This window comes from Asterias rubens, chromosome 14 (genome assembly GCF_902459465.1).
Source record: "Asterias rubens chromosome 14, eAstRub1.3, whole genome shotgun sequence".
Lineage (NCBI taxonomy): Eukaryota > Metazoa > Echinodermata > Asteroidea > Forcipulatida > Asteriidae > Asterias > Asterias rubens.
Window position 1 is genome coordinate 7165739 of NC_047075.1, and position 19314 is coordinate 7185052.

Here is a 19314-nt window from a genome sequence, read left to right on the forward strand (position 1 = left end):
CCAACTGATGTATGTATACACAACTCATCTATCAGTGCTCATTGGTTACCTTTCAGATTGTGACTTGGGTCAGTACTCGTGCCCAACTGGTGTATGTATACACAACTCATCTATCAGTGCTCATTGGTTACCTTTCAGATTGCGACTTGGGTCAGTACTCGTGCCCAACTGATGTATGTATACACAACTCATCTATCAGTGCTCATTGGTTACCTTTCAGATTGTGACTTGGGTCAGTACTCGTGCCCAACTGGTGTATGTATACACAACTCATCTATCAGTGCTCATTGGTTACCTTTCAGATTGCGACTTGGGTCAGTACTCGTGCCCAACTGGTGTATGTATACACAACTCATCTATCAGTGCTCATTGGTTACCTTTCAGATTGCGACTTGGGTCAGTACTCGTGCCCAACTGGTGTATGTATACACAACTCATCTATCAGTGCTCATTGGTTACCTTTCAGATTGCGACTTGGGTCAGTACCCGTGCCCAACTGGTGTATGTATACACAACTCATCTATCTGCGATGGTTATGTAGACTGTGAAGACTATGGGGACGAACTTGGGTGTAGTGAGTATGACCATGGGGGTAAAACCGGTGTGGCAGGAGTTCCTGGGGTGGATTTTACAAAGAGTTAAGACCAGTCTTATCTCGAGCTCGTCCTAACTTAGGACGAGTTACTCGTCCTAACTTAGGACTAGCCATACGTTTTGCATATCTCCTAGGACTAGTCCTAACTTAGGACTAGTCCTAACTCTTCTTGAAATCGACCTTCTTTTTCCGGAATAATGTCCAAGTAAATCCAGACAGATAATCTAGATTTACTTGAACAGTATTCCGGAAAAAGAAAATCCAGTTTCTATGTACCTCATCAAAGGTTAAAATTGCTTAAAGGCAGTGGACACTATTGGTAAACTCAACATAATAATTGGCATAAAACCTTCCTTGGTAATGAGTAATGGGGAGAGGTTGACAGTATAAAACATTGTGAGAAACGGTTCCCTCTGAAGTAACGTAGTTTTCGAGAAAGAAATAATTTTCCATGAATTTGATTTCGAGACCTCAGAATTTGAATTTGAGGTCTCGAAATCAAGCATCTGAAAGCACATCTTTTGTGTGACAAGGGTGTTTTTTCTATCAGTATTATCTCGCAACTTCGACCACCAATTGAACTAAATTTTCACACGGGTTTGCTATGTTATGCATAGTTGACATACACCAAGTGAGGAGACTGGACATTGACAATTACCAATAGTGTCCAGATTAAATATAACGCTCTCTATTGTCTTTGCATCATTCACTCAAAGACTCCTGTACAGACAATGAGATAGTTTGCAGATCTGAAGGCCGGTGTGTTCACGTAGACACATTATGTGGTGATTATGGGAGATGTCAGGGCGACAATATCGCTCTCTGTGGTAAGCAATTTGATCAACTGTACATTATTATTCTAGTCTCTAGCATTTGACTGGTCCACTGAAAACAATGGACGTTTATCTTGTAAGTCTGCTGCCATTCAGCATTCCAAAGTTTCTCATTCAAGACATTTTTAATATAGTCTGCTGCCACCTGTCGTCGTAAAATAATTAGTAACTTATAGATTTTCCTTTTTAGGTCCCTGTGGACGCAGAACAATTGAGCTTTCGCATCATGTTCAACCTTTTACACTCAGTTCTCCAAATTACCCTCGGGATTACTACAACAACTTGAAGTGTGTTTGGCAAATAGTGGCACCCCCTGGATTTCATGTCTTTGTTACTGCACAAGAGATTCAGCTTTATGGTAACGACGATCCGTTGACATTTGGCTGGGGTGACACAGTCGCAAATAAGACAACACAGATTGGAGCGAGATTAACCGGTGGTGACCACAAACCATTGGTTGCAATGGCATCAAGGAATGCGAACATGTGGATTTATTTTGAGGCCGACTATATTGGCAAGAATAGCGGGTTCTCATTCCACGTAGAGTCACGAAGAAATGGTAAGACTCCCCCCACTAGAGGGCATCATTGAATAAACGTGTTCAAAGCACAAACACTATCATGGCTGTGGTTCAAAGCCATAGACATGTTCGCAAATACTAGGTACGCGCGAATTAGGCTTGGATTGAGGTTCAAGGTTGATCGCAAGAAGCTATACCAAAATGCACCTCATTTAATAATTAGCGCTTGCGCCATGGGTAATTGTATTTTATTTGCAAGTCAAATTATAATCGCCAATAAACTGCCATGTTCCTGAAATGATTATTATACAAATTAAATGCCAAAACAAACAAGATATTACACTTTTTCTGAACTAATAAATCAGTTTTTTGTCCAGTGAGTTGCGAGGAGAATCAAATAACGTGTGGGTCACCGGATCTGATTTGCCTGGCAAGACCATTGAGCAAGTTCTTGGAACTCTACTACTGCGGACGTAAGCGTAGTCATGTTATAATCTAAACCCAAAGCTAACTGTAACCCTAAACCTAACTCTAACAATAATCCTACCCATAAAACTAATGGCATAAGGTCGTAGGATAATCTAACCCCAAGTTAAACAACCCTAACACTAATCCTACATAAAACTTATGGCATAATAGATTCACCCTATAGTCTAAACCCAAAGCTAAACATCTCATAATCCCCTACCGTGACGCTTGTGTCCTTTAAGCAAGACACTTAACCATTGCGTCGTCCTTCGGATGGGACGTTAGGCCGTTTGTCCCGTGTGTTGTGTGATATAGGTAAACAAATCCAGTGCAGTGGCATATTGCGCCACAGCACGTTGTAAACCATCACATGGTGCTATGTAAAAGGAGTAGATCTAACAATTTAAACTAAGTCCCTTACCTTGCATGAAGTACTGTATATTCCAGCCTTTTAAAGCGCTGTATAAATATCGACCATTATTGTTATTATTATTAACCCTCGACCTACCATTATCCCAATCCATAAAACTTACTGTAACTGATTCGCCCGTTTGTCACGTGTGACTTCTTACAGTAAACACAACTTGAGTGTTCCATAAGCAGGCAGACAGATGTGCATGTTACCGCACACCTCTATTAGTTATACGAACTTCCACTAAAGTTTTAAAACCTTCTTGAAAAATAGTAATAATATGTTTTTCAAGATTTTATTCAGGGCCAGGTTTCTTAAGGTGATGAGTATCTTACTTGCAAATATTATCCAATGTGTTTTTCTTCAGTTAGTTCGTGTGGTGAGTTAACAATCTACCTAACGAAGGATCACAAAACGTACAACCTAACCTCCCCCTATTACCCAAGCGACTATAAACCAGACACGGATTGTATATGGAGTATACAGTCAGACAACGCCAACGGATTCATACAAGTCAATATTCTAGATTTTGATACTGAAACCAGATATGACAAAGTAACTATCTTTAGTCAAGGTTTAATCCTTGGTGATATAAGTACTACTTCGACTGATGTAATACACACGGAAACTGGTGATGAGTTGGTGATATCTGGACCTACGAAGCTAACTTCGATTCTGACTCGTGGAGATGAAGCATACGTCATGTTTACGTCAGATTATTCAGTAACGAGACGTGGATTTAAGATGGAAATCAAGATGTACGACTCAAGTAAGATATTAAACTATAATGCCAATAATAATAATAAATCAAACTCTGCCTTTAAAGGCAGTGGACACAATTGGTAATTACTCAAAATAATTATTAGCATAAAACCATTCTTGGTAACGAGTAATGGGGAGTAACGATTCAAATTTAACATTAATTAAACAAAGTGCTCTAGCTACCGGGCAATCTCGGTGGTATATTGGTAAGACACTGCTCTAGAATGGCAAATGTCCCCCTTGGTTCCAATGTCTTTCCACATAACTCGAAAAAGTAGTTACTGGGTAGTTACCCAGTGCCAGAAGAAACCAAAACAAAAAGTCCTTCATGAGTTGGCAATTCTGTGGCATTGCTATAAGACAGTCGACTAGTTCACAACATTTTTTAAAAATAAATTAAAACATTATATTCCTCTACTTGCAGTTGACGATGGGATATGTGGACGAGAAGGAGAGTTCCACTGTGACAACACAACAATCTGTATAGCAGTAGACGCTGTATGCGATGGCTTCGTACAATGCGGTTATGGAACGGATGAAAACCAATGCTGTAAGACAATCTAACTTCCACCAACCAACAAACCTTTGGTATAATACAGGATTGACTGATGACAAACAACAGTCACAGACAGTGCGCATGTTTTGTATTATCAACTATAAAATGAGAAGCATGTCATCATTTTAACTTAAACTGTTGTGTACGGACAATGCTAAAAGTTTGCATGATTTTGAACTATTCTCCCGAGTTACTATGTATATACAAAATCCCTTTTTAGTCCAACCTCGTTCCGTGGGATGATCGATCTCACCGCGCCATTTTTTCCCCAGCATGCCTTGCTCGATCATATTTAAATTGTATAGGATTTTTAAAAGGCATTTCGCTCGTGAATATTGCTTTTTTGTTGTGAATACATTGCACTGGACACAATAATTACAACAGTCACTCATTACGTCATGTGTTTTTCCCCATCAGCATCTGTAAGTTGTCCCGAGTATTTTCAGTGCAGTCGAAGTGGGCAGTGCTTGCTATGGGAACAAGTGTGTGATGGAAAGGAACAGTGCCTACTTAAGGATGATGAAATCAACTGTGGTGAGTTTACTGCTACTTCATATTAGGCAAAATAAAATAAAAACATATTTAGCGTCTATTGACTTTTAACAAAATCCATTATTTTCTTTAGATAAGAATCGCTGTCCAGTTGAATGTGATTGCTGGTATGAGGAGGGCGACCTCTACGTTGTTTGTCAGACAGGCTGGACGAAGGAAACACTAGACAACATGGCGGCCACAACTGATGTTTTGTTAGTATCTAAGCGTTTCACATAATCTGATTTTGTTTACAGTAGTTGTCAGAGCTTTACATTGTTCTTATGAGGGCTACCTTCATAAGGTCCAAATGACCTTTCAACTCTGGAAATCCCGGGGTGTGAAGTGGTACCGCCAGCAGTCTCTGGCAATGCGAAACCCACTGGCCACAATAAACAATAAAAAGAAAAGGATTTGAACCAATAATATCCGGTTTAACGCGCTAGCGCTTCCCCAATCGAGCTATCTTTAGGGTATCCCCATGTCCAAAATCTGTTCATGTGCCAGTCAGAAGCCATACCAACCATAAACTGTTTTGATTTCCCTTTTTTCAGATATCAATTAAACCACAAGGGAAACTGAGCGGGTCAACTTAACATGATTCGGGGTTGAACAAAGAAATTACCCTCTAAATGTAAAATGGTGAAAAACACCAGAGTGGTGGTTATTTCACTCTTTTAGAGAGGTTTCACTCCAGGACAGAGTGAAAAATCACTCAAAAAGATGCAAACTTCAATCTAAAAGAGTGGAAGACCACTTGAAAAAGAGTCCTTCATATGGCTCTTCAAACAGTGATTTAACTCCGTTTACATGAATAGAGTATATTTTAGTACTAAAAGAGCTAAAGTAAATAATAATGGTGGTACCGCAAGCAGTCTGGAAACGCGAACTATACTTGCCACAATAAACAATGGGCAATACAAAGAACAGGAATCGAACCAACGACATTCGGTTTAACGCGCCAGCGCAGCCCCAAACTGAACCATTGATCTGGATTGGCGGTCTCCCAATGTTGTCTGAAAGTGTTCATGGATGCCAGACAGAAGCCAAACAACCGTCGTATAGCCAGCGAAAGTGTTCATGGATGCCAGACAGAAGCCAAACAACCGTCGTATAGCCAGCGAAAGTGTTCATGGATGCCAGACAGAAGCCAAACAACCGTCGTATAGCCAGCGAAAGTGTTCATGGATGCCAGACAGAAGCCAAACAACCGTCGTATAGCCAGCGACGGTTCACCTTTTAAAGGGTGTGACTTTTTAAACACTTTGGGGTTGAACAAAGAAAATAAATTAAGATAGAGCGGCAAATATTAATATAAATAAACGGAAGATCTGGTCTTTGTTTGTATTAAACTTGGGTAAAAACGAAAGAACCGATCCAAAATAGTGTCTTATGTTTTAGTATCATTTGGTTCTATTAGTTCGAATTATTTTTTATTTTTTATTTAAAGGCGACTTTCTGGCAGGAATATGAGCAAACTTGAACCGGGAAACTTCAAACGTTTCTTTAGACTTCATACATTGTAAGTATTTTACACACTACAAGAGTGTAAAGAAAGACAGCAAACAACAGCTTTATATTTGACTTTTAAGTCAAATTTTTGTGATTTTATGCATACCGTTGGGTTACACCGAGTGAGAATACTGGTCTTTAAAAATTACCAAAGGTGTTCAGTGCCTTGGTTTAATAGTCCAAGTCTTGTTAAATTACTTAAAGGCATTGGACATTATTGGTAGTTTTCAAAGACCAGCCGTCGATTTCACAAAGAGTTAGGAAGTGTCTTATCTCGAGTTAGAACGAGAAACTCGTCCTAACTTAGGATTAATCTTAATGTCTGCATGCTACAGTGCAGGGTTGGGACTCGTCTTAAGTCCTAAGATTAGTATTAAGTTAGGAAGAGTTTTCTGAAGTCGACGGCTGTACTTTCAAGTTGTAACCCAACATGCACAACATACAAGACCGTGGAAATGTGGACTGAAATTGGTCATTGAAGTTACAGGAGAGTACAATGCAATAAATTACCCTTCTTGTCCACCGTGTGCTTTCAGAAATGACATTAATAATAACAACCATGTTTTGTCTTTGTTAGATATCTTACGAACAATAGCATTGAGGAGATAGCACCCTTGTCATTTGAAGGATTAAGCAGTTTATCTTGGCTGTAAGTAGACCCCCCAAAGCCCTCTACGATCATATTTATTGTTAATGCACTGATTATAGAAAATGCAAAGCAACTTTCTGCTATTATACAAAGAGAAGATACTGGTTGAAACGTCGAGTAAAAATTAGACTTGATGACAAGTCGTTAGATAGTGTAATCTGCCAGCGCTGCCTAAATTACAAGCGCCATGCATCTAAACAAAGACAACACACTCAACCGTTCATTACAGTTGAATTATACACTCACGCAAGTATTACGTTGAATTGAGTTGAATTGAATATGCGGCACAATGAAAATTTAATGTTTCTTAATGTCCATGTATATTATCTTCAAATTTTTCACATTTTTGTCAATAAGTGTTTGCCTTCAGTCAGTAAAGTCGAGGCAACGAAGGTGCTTGCCTACATGTCCACTGGTAGATGACTTGGTGCCCTTGAAATGCTACACTAGAAATGTACAGTTTTCTCCTAGGCTGCCCTAACGCCCATCCAAAAAACAAAGAATACGGGCTAGTGGAAGGTCTCAAAGCAAGTTAACAATTATTGAATATGAGACTTTGGAACGCTAGGTGGCAGCAGACCTACCAGGTAAATGTCCATTGTTTACGTAGCTCTGAGCATGCGCACATTACCGGGAACAATGGAGTTTACCTGGTAAGTCTGCTGCCACCAAGCGTCCCAAAAGTCTCCTATTGCTTTGTTGTTATCTTGTCTCAAAAAATTTAGTGCGATTTCCATAGATTTTTGTACCATTGTGTGTTTTACTCTTTGCAGAAACATCTCACAGAATGACCTCTCTGTTTTGCGACAAGACACATTCAAAGAACTGACTAATCTGCACGGAATGTAAGTATTGCCAATATAACATTTACTGTTCACGGCCGATTCGAGAACCAATAATATAAAACTTTATAACGGTTTACACTATATGCACACTAATAATGTCTTTGTTTGCCTATAGTGTTAAAAATATGGCGCAATCACAATAAAGTTTGGTATTGGTAATTACTCAAAATAATTATTAGCATAAAACCTGACTTGGTAACAAGTAATGGGGGGGGGGGAGGTTGATAGTATAAAACATTGTGAGAAACGGTTCCCTCTGAAGTGACGTAGTTTTCGAGAAAGAAGTAATTTTCCATGAATTTGATTTCGAGACCTCAGATTTAGGATTTGAGGTCTCGAAATCAAGCATCTGAAAGCACACAACTTCGTTTGACCATGGTGTGACAAGGGTGTTTTTTCTTTCATTAATATCTCGTAACTTCGACGACCGATTGAGCTCAAATTTTCACAGGTTTTTTATTTTATGCATGTGTTGAAATACACTAAGTGAAAACACTGGTCTTTGACAATTACCAATAGTTTTCCAGTGTCTATTAAGCAATGGATCCCCCCTTATAATCCATTATAGTCTTGTGTGTGTTAGGGGCCTATGCAATTGTTGATGTGTAACTCGGTTTTTAATGATTTCGGTTGTTTACTTCTTCACAGATATAATAAGATGTGTTTTTGGCTCTTTGTATAAATTGGATATAATCATTATCATCTTCAAATTAGTTGGCTATGTAATTTGATGTACTGTTGGTGCACTGTGTGGACCATGGTTTTATGTTATTTGCCTTTTTGAATATTCACATGTTGTGCTATAACTAACTCAAGTTCACTTCTGTTTTGCAGCGTTATTCAAGACGTCCCTTTAGGAGCAATCCATGAAGCTGCTTTCCGTGGGTTAGATCAACTCACAACAATGTAAGAACAATTTAGGACTGAGTAAGATTGACTAAAACAGGATTCGAAATCATAATGTGTAAGCAACTTGGGCATACTTTTTTCGCAGTTATTATTATTATTTTTTTTTTTTTGGGGGGGGGTGGGTCGGGGAGGGGTTGAAGACATCTAAACTAAAACAGGATTCGAAAAACTTTGAAACCAACTTTAACCCATATTGAAGGCAGTGGACACTATTGGTAATTGTCAAAGACTAGCCTTCACAGTTGGTGTATCTCAACATAAGCATAAAATAACAAACCTGTGAAAATTTGAGCTCAATCGGTCATCGAACTTGCGAGATAATAATGAAAGAAAAAAACACCATTGTCACACGAAGTTGTGTGCGTTTAGATGGTTGATTTCGAGACCAAGTTCTAAATCGGAGGTCTCGAATTCAAATTCGTGGAAAATTATTACGTCTTTCTCTAAAACTATGGCACTTCAGAGGGAGCCGTTTCTCACAATGTTTTATACCATCAACCTCTCCCCAATACTCGTCACCAAGTAAGGTTTAATTCCAATAATTATTTTGAGTAATTACCAATAGTGTCCAATGCCTGTAAAGTTCTCCGAATTCCACTCAGGTGATGAAAGCTATAATAACATGCAAACCTGACTATTATTATTTAATATTTGATGTACTTTCAGCGTGTTGATGCGAGGCAAGTTCGGCAGAGACGACCCAATCACCGTACAACCTGGTGCTATCCAGAACTTAACGAAGTTACGAACACTGTAAGAATCTGAGCTATTTATTCACTTATACTACAATATCCCAAACTATACCAAACTATTAAGTGACAACATTACTTTATACTTAAGCTAGGTATTTGTTGGCCAGCACAGAGCGAGGTGGTCACGGCTGGACGCCTCGTGTTCCAATGGGCTTGGGAAACAATGCACTGCAAATCAAGCAACATTCTTCGTACTAGAGTTTTGAAACAAAGCTACACGCTTACAAAAACAGCAATGTTGTTGTGATTTCAATAGAAACTTATTTGAATTTGTGGTCAGACTACTCCATGAATTTCATAATAGAACTGCTTATAGTATTTGTGAACTGAACTATCGTGCATGTCACTGTTGTGTAATAAACATATGAGCCAAACATGGCGGCACCCATGGCTATGTGACATCACCAACAACTACACTTGTGCATGTCATCCATACCATTACATTACAGAACTGTGCTCGTTTGTATTTATTTCCAAAGGTACGTAGATGACCATCGGCTTTGCTGTGAATTCAAAGGACTGGAGTCTTTTGATACAGACCAATGTTACACGACGCAGCAGCAGTCACCTTTATTCAACTGCGGCAGTCTCATGCAAAATACATTCCTACGAGTGTCCATGTGGATCCTAGGTCTTAGCGCCCTCATCGGTAACATTGCTGTAGTCGCATGGCGATGTCGAATCGGTATGACGCAAAGCCTTGGACACGGTACAAAGTACGTCCATAACTTCCTTGTGCTCAACTTAGCGATCTCAGACCTCCTAATGGGTGTTTACATGGTTACTATAGCAACTGCTGATATACACTATGGCGAGTTGTACTACACTGTGTCTACCTCATGGAGGTTGGGACGAGTTTGTAAGTTTGCTGGTATCGTCTCTGTATTATCCAGTGAGGCGAGTGTGTTCTTCGTCACACTCATTAGTCTTGATCGATTTTTCTGTATAGTTTATCCCCATGGCATCATTCGTTTGACGCAGTTCACTGCGCGTATTGCCGTAGCGACCATCTGGATGGTTGGTTTCATACTTAGTAGTTTACCAACAATACTGGCCGATGCCGACTCTGATATATACGGTCTATCAGACGTTTGTATCGGCTTGCCTCTCATCACTAAACCCGCTTCGTACGACCTCCAGGAAGGGAGCCTTGATAACGGTAGGCATAGTTTCAGAATCCCAGTCCCGAAAGATCTCAAACCTGCGTGGACATACTCCATCATCCTCTTCTTAGGTGTTAACTTAATCTGTTTCTTGATTATCACAATCGCCTATACAGCCATCTTCTTCAAGTTCAGAGCATCACATCAAAGAATGAAGGAATCTAGAGCTAATATGACTGGTAATGAAGAGATGAATATGGCACTACGTATGGCGGTTATTGTAGGTACGGACCTCATGTGTTGGATGCCTGTTATTATTATGGGGATACTGTCTCAGACTGGTGCTATTACTATTCAGCCCTTCATGTATGCTTGGACCGTTGTCTTTATCCTACCAATCAATTCATCCATCAATCCATATCTATATACAATATTCAGTCTTGTTTCTGATCGTCGCTCAAAAGGTAAAGCTATATCAGTTAGTACCGTGTCTTGTTTCTCAAAGTGCTGTAATGGGGAAGGGACGAATACTGAGGCAAAGGGTAGCACGAGTTGTAATTGTGAGAATGAGTGTCCAACCTGCGAAACACGCTTGTAACAATCTATACAGCTACGAGAAAGACTCTGCATGGGTCGAAACGTAAGGCCATTAAAAGTCCTCCGCAGCCCAGCCGGTCTGAAGCCAGTAGAACGAAAACATACTCAGCTAGTATTAAACTTACTCATTTTTCCACGCTGCAAGCAAAGACCTGTGAAACCTTATCTTCAATGAGGCCCGATCGACATGTCCGTGATTTGTTTTTAAGATCCCTTACGGAATTATTTAATAGCCCATTGACAAACAGCATTTATTTTGGTTCTATGGCTTCAGTGAACCTTTCAGAGTTTATACCATGTTTTAGACAAATTTGAGAGCAGCAAAATAAACTTTACAAGCAATTTAAACTGCAGTAGCTACGCTTAAGACCTTCTGAGGTTGACGATTTCAAGTACCTCGGCTCCATGATGCAGAGCACAGAGAAAATTATCAAAGTCCATAAGGCGCTTGCATGGAAAGCCCTCCATGACATGAAGAAGATCTGGACATCTCAGCTCCCCAAGGGTTTAAAGCTGAGATTCTTTCATGCCGCAATAGAAATCATCTTGCTGTATGGGTGTGAGTCTTTGGATTCTCAACAAGGCGATGACCAAATCCATCAATGGTTGCTACACCAGGATGCTACGGATGGCACAGAATGTCTCCTGGAGGGATCACATCATCAATCTGGAGCTCTATGGCAACATCCCCGCACTGAGTGAAAAGATCGGGGAACGCTGGTTGTGCCTTGCTGGTCACAATGCCTACGTCTTGCTGGTCACTGTCTACGGCACCCAGATCTACCCGCCAATAAAGTCATCGTGTAGGAGCCCACTCACAGCAGGCGTGGCCCCGGAAGACCCACCAAGGCCATGTTCAAGACCCTGATTGAGGGCGCAGGAGTAAACAACAAGGAGGAGCTGATCAGCTGTATGCAGGATAGAGTTGTGTTGCGTGTCAGACATAGAGCCCGACTCAAACATGCGGCAACGCGACAACTTGGGTCGACTAAGTGAGTTACTGAGTGAGTGAGCCTACAGTCAAGGACAGTACGACCATGTGTTGATGTGACATTATTATTGGCATACTATGTCCACGGGTTAAAGACAGTGGACACTATTGGTTATTGTCAAAGACCAGTCTTCTCACTTGGTGTATCTCAATATATGCACAAAATAACAAACCTGTGAAAATTTGAGCTCGATTGGTCGTCGGAGTTGCGAGATAACCATGAAAGAAAAAACACCCTTGTCACACGAAGTTGTGTGCTTTCAGATGCTTGATTTCGAGACCTCAAATTCTAAACTTGAGGTCTCGAAATGAAATTCGTGGAAAATTACTTCTTTCTCGAAAACTACGTCACTTCAGAGGGAGCCGTTTCTCACAATGTTTTATACTATCAGCCTCCCCCATTACGCGTTACCAAGTAAGGTTTTATGCTGATCATTATTTTGAGTAATAACCAATAGTGTCAACTGCCTTTAAGGCGTTAATAATTGCACCATCATTACTCTTCTTGATACGTTAGTCATAATCGAGTCTATTGTAACTTTTGCGGTCGTTGATTACAACATAAAATAATAAAATATTGTGTTAATTTATATGAGAGTTTTTAATTGAATTTGATCGAATAAGTTGGTAGCTGTCCATTTATGAAGTAAAAACAGTTGGACATTTCAAAGAGCTTGTTTTCAGTTGTTTTTTATTGACTTGTCATGTGTTTTTATTTTATTTATTTGATTTTACAGCAAAATGTAGCTCATTTTATAATAACTTTAATGCTAATCTTTTAAAATGGCCCTTTAATCATTGACGGGCTGAATGATTCAAAAGAGGGCGCTGTCAGAAGTTCACGACGCCAACGGTAGAAAAAGATTAGCTCGATCGACTCAGGTTCACGCCCAACATCTTTTTTTGAAAGGGAGGGGGGGGGGGGGTTATAATTTAGAGCTAAGATGTCATCAAGGGGCATACACCTTAATCATAAGTATTGTCTTTCTGGGTTTCTTTAAAGGGCTGACGAAGTCCGTCAGAAAAGTGCAGTTTTAATATTTTGTTTCGGCCGCTGATTGTGAGGGTATAGACTAGCCACAAAATAAAACAAAATGAAAATATTTGACGACATTTCTACCGGTGTTTCTTTTTAAATTGAAGTCGGCTAAAGGATGGTCTTCCGAAGCAACACTTACTACTCAAGTGCATACGAGAACCTCACCAAGATACCACCATGCGAAGTTTCAAATCCTACTTTACAAATGTACAGTATGCTGATGCGGACTTTCGCCAGCCGCATATTGAAATCACCCCGCCAACGGTTGAATAAGATAAGCTTGAGTCGGTTTACGTACCTAACTTTTTGAAAGAAAGACTGAGGCCAACAAAGAGCATGACACCTTAAAAAATATGGTACTTCTGATTGGTTAGATTTTTGGCAAATTTTCCGCCACTGAATCTTACTTACTTTTTGGCAACTAATTATTATTCTTAACTTTTCAGAAGAGTTGGACAAAGAGAGGCACCTTTCTCACGAGGAATATAAAAACAGAACAAGGAAAATGAAGTCTATTAATAAAAACTTTTAAAACATAAAAAAAAAAAAAATTATAATAATAATACTCACAGTTACGTTAGCCTATACCCTTATTGCCGCATGTGCCCGATTTCGTGCTAAGCATGCACAGAAACCTGCTAAGCACATTTATACACGATACATGAATAAATCGAGGTCACGAAGCCATGGGGCGTAACTGCAATACATGAACGTGTATGATACCTCTTGTTCTGTAAAGCCGATACCTGTCAGTGTCTGTATAGGGGACCAGTCTAAGGCTCGACTGTATCGTGAATCACAGTGAGCCATGGGCGTAAACCCAAATGCAATACATGGACGTGTAGCCAATGACATCACTGGCTCTGTACAGCCGATACCTGTCTGTATAGGGGACCAGTCTACTTAAAGGCAGCTTGACTGTTCCATGGTTTCTGTCGATGTCACAGTGAGCCATGGGCGTGAACCCAACTGCAATACATGAACGTGTATCCAATGATATCACTGGCTCTGTAAAGCCGATACCTGTCTATATAGGGCACCAGTCTACCCAAAGGCAGCTTGACTGTATCATGGTTTATATCGAGGTCATAGTGAGCCATGGGGCGTAAACCCAACTGCAATACATGAACGTGTATCCATTGATATCACTGGCTCTGTAAAGCCGATACATGTCTATATAGGGCACCAGTCTACTTAAAGGCAGCTTGACTGTATCATGGTTTATATCGGGGTCATAGTGAGCCATGGGCGTAAACCCAACTGCAATACATGAACGTGTATCCAATGATATCACTGGCTCTGTAAAGCCGATACCTGTCTATATAGGGCACCAGTCTACCTAAAGGCAGCTTGTATCATGGTATAAATCGAGGTCATAGTGAGCCATGGGGCGTAAACCCAACAAAGAAACACGCTGTGCTGTCTTTAACCACAAGCATGGTAATCCACTTTACACGTTAACTCCCTAATACACTAGACACTTCTGGGGGTTTTCATCAGTTATTTCCTAGCACGGCTGCATGGTGGACTGGGTTATTACGTCTTCGTGAAACTCCTCACAAAGATCTGAGCTGCTTAGATAAAAGTATTGTGGCTTCTGCGTACAAGACGTTGTGATAACCAATCGTACGTACAGTCAGTAGATTATGGTACATATACATGGAAAGACTACCATTTGCAGCTGTGTGGACTTCAATGGGTTACAAAACTGTTTTGCCATCGGGTAGTCGTGTGAGTACATAACAAGAATGCGTTTTTTCAGTTACAAATGAACTGAAGTCCAACCAGCATTCTGATCAAATCACGGAGCCAGGACATTAAACCATGGAAGTATTACTTAAATCCATTTCCATTTATGAACTATACAATCAGCCACAGAAGTCAAAGTCAACAATGGTATATTGACTTTCAACATACTGCTGCAGTGAGTGTGCCTGGAGTTATGCGAGTTATGCTTTATCATAACAATCATTCAGTTTGCACGCACAGATCTTCAAGCTTTCACTGAATCTACGCTTTGGTTACACTGGATATTTACGTATGGTCGTAGACGTAGTGTGAGAATCTTTGGAAACTTTGAGGTAAGAATTGATTATTTTCTAGTGGGGAGTTTCAATTGAGTTACAACACAAGAACCTTTCGAACAATGAGGTTTACTCCATCATAGAATTTATCCGCTGTGGAAGGGGCTTCAATCAAAGTGTATACATGTACTGGTATTGACTGATTGATTGATAAAGTGTTTTCATTAAAATCAAATTAGTTTATAACATAATATTTCTTCGGGATGGGGGGGGGGGGGAATGGGGGGGGGGGCAATAATCCCTTGTACGTGAGTCAATGTGCGTACACCAACTGCACTAGTTTGTTTTGTCCGAGGGGAGGGGTGCATCAAAAAATACCCCATGCATTTGGAAAACAACCTATTCATGGCCGGATTGATCCATCGATCGATTAAGCGTATGAGGCTTTATATCGAAAACAGACTAAACAAATCTGTCAATCCAAGCATGCATTCCGGTTCGCTCAGTTAGGGCTGCTTAAGCACAGCAAATGATGCTATACCAGAACAAGGTTACCAGCCGTAATATCTGTGGCTGATGTCCAGCTTTTTGCTTACAGGAAGTTTTTTCTTTTCTTTGAAATTGAGTGGACAAGATTCAAGAAGAACAAATATCATGGCTATTACAAAAGTCATAATTTAGCGTGTTTTTAGACTACATTGGGCAAGGCTTTTTCCAGGATTTGGTGAAAGGGCGACCGTCCTCAGTTGCTAGAAACTTACAAACTGGATGTTCATGGTGTTACTGCAAACTTGAATGAATACCTCATCGTGCAACCCCTTGTAATGAAACAAAATATCGAAATTTTAACTTTGACTTTTTTGAAAGGATCTACACATGTCTCATGATTCGAAACCCTGTCAACAATACGTCAAGGTGAGATTGCAAAGCCTTTTGCACATCTCCATTGAACTATAACCGGAACTTCAAGTCTCATTGTATGTACGCTGGCCAACCCAAAACACACTGTTGTTCCCTCGTATTATATTAAAGAAATCACCGTAAACCACAACGTTGAAGACCAAAATATTAATACAATGGCATCACGGTATGCAAACTAGTCTTGGTACAAGATGATGTTGTTGTTTAGTAATACTCAACTGTTGCGAATCCCCGCTCCACACCGCACTATGATTTTACAAACTCAACTAAGAACATCTTGAAAAAAGACTACACATGCATCCAGACGTACGTGTTAACGAACGGGGCGTAGTTTACAGTCTGAACCCATTACACATACCAGTTCCAATTCTCGAGGGAAGACTAGCAGCCAAACAAGGTGTGGGGCATGAAGGGTGCATCTGTTTTTATATATAGAAGGCCACTTTAGGACAATTCAAACTGCGTGTAGGTTTACACTATAGTTTAAAGGGTTTGGCTACTTTGTGACGACACAAAAACAATGTTCACAGAATTATTAAACTTACACGGTTTAAAGATGTAATGATGGTAGAAAACTTCCCTTAAAATTGAACAAAATTTAATAGTGAAATTTAATAAAACAATGTCACGAAAATAGTTTTCGTCTCAAGATACGAACATTTTGTAGCATCCGAAAGGACCTTTCTCAGTCATCTGAAAGCACAAACAAAATAAGTGCAACAAGGGTTTTTTCCCTTATTATTTTCTTTGATGACCAAACAAGCCCAAAATGTTCACATATTATTTGTTAATTTATACATTATGTTACGATACACCAAGTGAGAATACTGGTCTTTGACAATAAATTACCAAAACTAGCCTTTAAATCAGTTCGCATATTCAAGACTTTGTATCAAAGAAGACGTTTGTTCCCCGCACCCGGAAAATATGTTTTGCCAAAACAAGAATCCTTCAATAATTTGTTTGGGATATTTCCGTAAATAGATTCACGTGGGAAATGAATTAAGACCAGTCTCTCATGTTATCTGAGGTCAGAAATAAAAAGTCTTCCTGGTCTCGATCGAGGTCGCAAGACTTATGATGATTTGTTTCCTTTCACGGTGGGAGAGCATTATCCTTTTGGTAAAACGATTGAACTTGGGAAGTATAAAGACTTCCAGTAGTCCCCAGGACGTTTTTTTTGCATTAGTAAAATACCAGTACTGTATTCTCACTTGATGTATCCCTTCCCCAACTCGTGCATCAAATAACAAACCTGTGAACACTTGGATTCCAGTGGTCATCGAAGTTGCTATAGAAAACACTCGTGTTGCACATGAACTCAACTGAACTCAAGCCTAAACTCAACCTTGGCATCTAAATCCATTCACTTCAGATTTCTTAATCATTGTTTACTCTTCTATTCCAACAGAGAAAAACCACACGCTCCTACAGATTGGACGTCACCGTGATGTAACCACTGAAAGGAACCACGGATAGACTGAAGAAAGCGACAACATGAACACAAACTGCATTAAGATTTCACTCATAATGGATTGAACAGCACCCGGAAAATCGGACATTTTACCCGTTGCCTATGAATCAGAGGGTGGGGAGAACTTTACAAGAAGAGTCCCCCCCCCAAACCAACAATAACAATGTCATACACACATGGAAGAGCCCTAGTCACAACTGCTTGTCTAACTTTAATGACAAGCTTTGAGACCCATGCTCAGGATCCTCGAGCCAATATGCCAGCAACATTGGATCCGGGCCATAATGCACACCAGGAACTCGTTATCTTCGGATGTCTCGTTGCAATATCAGCAATGCTAGCAACGATCTTATTACTCCTGTGGTTTCTAGTGTCTCGCAGGAAGAGTGAAGTCCGAGATATCAAACGTGTCCTACCACAGGTTGTGGATATCATGCGAGCCAATGCTTTGGAAGATGATGAGGGTGATGAGCAGGTTGTATCCGGGACGATGAGGGCACCAGAGTTTGAAGCTGGGTTCATGACGTCATCAAGCATGGCGGATAACACTGCAGAGCGTCTTCATCCGGGATATCGGCAACACCAAGTACACGTTGAACACCAAATACACGCTGAACAACAACCAGCTGTAAGTTTGAGGTCACCAAGTGATATTTCGTCATCTGAGGGATTGACCAATCACATTGCAAGCTCCTCACAAAGCAACCAATCACAGAGGACCAATCAGTTTGATGGTCGTGTTCATCAGCAAGGTCGTGCAAGAAGAAAATACAAAGATGAAACCCATGACTTGGTGGATGATGAGGATGTTTTCGGTCCGTCCAATCACGGACCAAGAGAAGAGCTTTCAGCCAATCAACTACGCACATTGCTTCTTGGAGATTTTCCCCACCAATCAACGGGAAGGAATACGACAACGCAACCGGAGTTATCAGCTCGTATTGAAGTCTCAACAATATCTGCAAGAGAAACTGATTCTAGATCCATACCACAATACTCACATGCTTACGATAATCCTGATATGTCACGTGCTTATACACCAACCAATCACATTGAAATACTGACCAACGATCAAGACAGACTCAAGTACAGAAACTCGTATTACGAGAGCCATGTTTGATTCTTGTCTTGGAAATTGACCAACTTTAAAACTATTCGTTATTTCATAGTTCATAGTTCTGGTGTTTCCGACTCATTTTTGTAGCAAGCACCCTTGTTATACTGTTTCCTCAGGCTTGTGAGCTATATACAGCGATTAAGTTAAGTTATGGGGCATCATTGACTTCATGACATAGATCTTTTATATACCAATGGTTCTCGTTTCGCTAAGTGAACACTGTTGCTCATCTATACACCAGGTCCCAATTATATAGGGCTGCTTAAGCAGAGAAAAATAAACAAATTTCTGCTAAGCAAAAATGAGCAAGATACCAGTCACTTAGTATGTACGTCTACCGCCCTCTACCGCCTGAAAAGGTTTCCAATTGTGATTATAAACAATGTAATTATAGCTCAAAATTTGAATTTAAAACAATACAAAGTGCCTTTACTAACAAGTAAAATAATAGTATAATTATCACATACATGTAATTGTTTTGATAAATTTGACGCGATTGTTTTGACAGGTTTTGTTTCAAACAACAACCGAATGAGAAACTCAACAATGGCATTGTGTTTCTCAGCTCCTGTAAGCTAATATTAATTCAATTATAGTTTGAAGGAAGATCAACACGCTAAGATGTCGCTCCGATCGTTCAGTTCACACTGAACACACAGCAGGGTGGATATGTGCGCATTACAAGTCTTGTTATTATTATTATT

General features: G+C 40.0%; 2 protein-coding genes across 2 annotated transcripts; both read left to right on the forward strand.

The window, feature by feature from the left end:
* The first annotated feature begins 491 nt into the window (after nucleotides 1-491).
* On the forward strand, nucleotides 492-12191 carry LOC117299449 (G-protein coupled receptor GRL101-like). Its single transcript, XM_033782986.1, has 14 exons — nucleotides 492-574; nucleotides 1312-1422; nucleotides 1619-1987; nucleotides 2326-2421; nucleotides 3196-3597; nucleotides 4015-4140; nucleotides 4564-4680; nucleotides 4772-4892; nucleotides 6128-6199; nucleotides 6767-6838; nucleotides 7612-7683; nucleotides 8518-8589; nucleotides 9259-9345; nucleotides 9824-12191. The coding sequence occupies exons 3-14, from the start codon at nucleotides 1891-1893 to the stop codon at nucleotides 11043-11045; spliced, it is 2556 nt and encodes an 851-aa protein (XP_033638877.1). The 5' UTR covers nucleotides 492-574; nucleotides 1312-1422; nucleotides 1619-1890; the 3' UTR covers nucleotides 11046-12191.
* A 2299-nt stretch (nucleotides 12192-14490) lies between these two features.
* On the forward strand, nucleotides 14491-19300 carry LOC117299624. The gene is made up of 2 exons (XM_033783173.1): nucleotides 14491-15155; nucleotides 17431-19300. The coding sequence occupies exon 2, from the start codon at nucleotides 17657-17659 to the stop codon at nucleotides 18611-18613; it is 957 nt and encodes a 318-aa protein (XP_033639064.1). The 5' UTR covers nucleotides 14491-15155; nucleotides 17431-17656; the 3' UTR covers nucleotides 18614-19300.
* Nucleotides 19301-19314: the final 14 nt, after the last annotated feature.

Bases quoted from the DNA above. Each gene is read 5' to 3' on its own strand.
- LOC117299449 (XM_033782986.1), top strand. From the start codon at position 1,891: ATGGCATCAAGGAATGCGAACATGTGGATTTATTTTGAGGCCGACTAT. The intron at 3,598-4,014 runs GTAAGATATTAA...CTCTACTTGCAG, and splicing joins AATCAAGATGTACGACTCAA to TTGACGATGGGATATGTGGA. The intron at 4,141-4,563 runs GTAAGACAATCT...TTTCCCCATCAG, and splicing joins AACGGATGAAAACCAATGCT to CATCTGTAAGTTGTCCCGAG.
- LOC117299624 (XM_033783173.1), top strand. From the start codon at position 17,657: ATGTCATACACACATGGAAGAGCCCTAGTCACAACTGCTTGTCTAACT.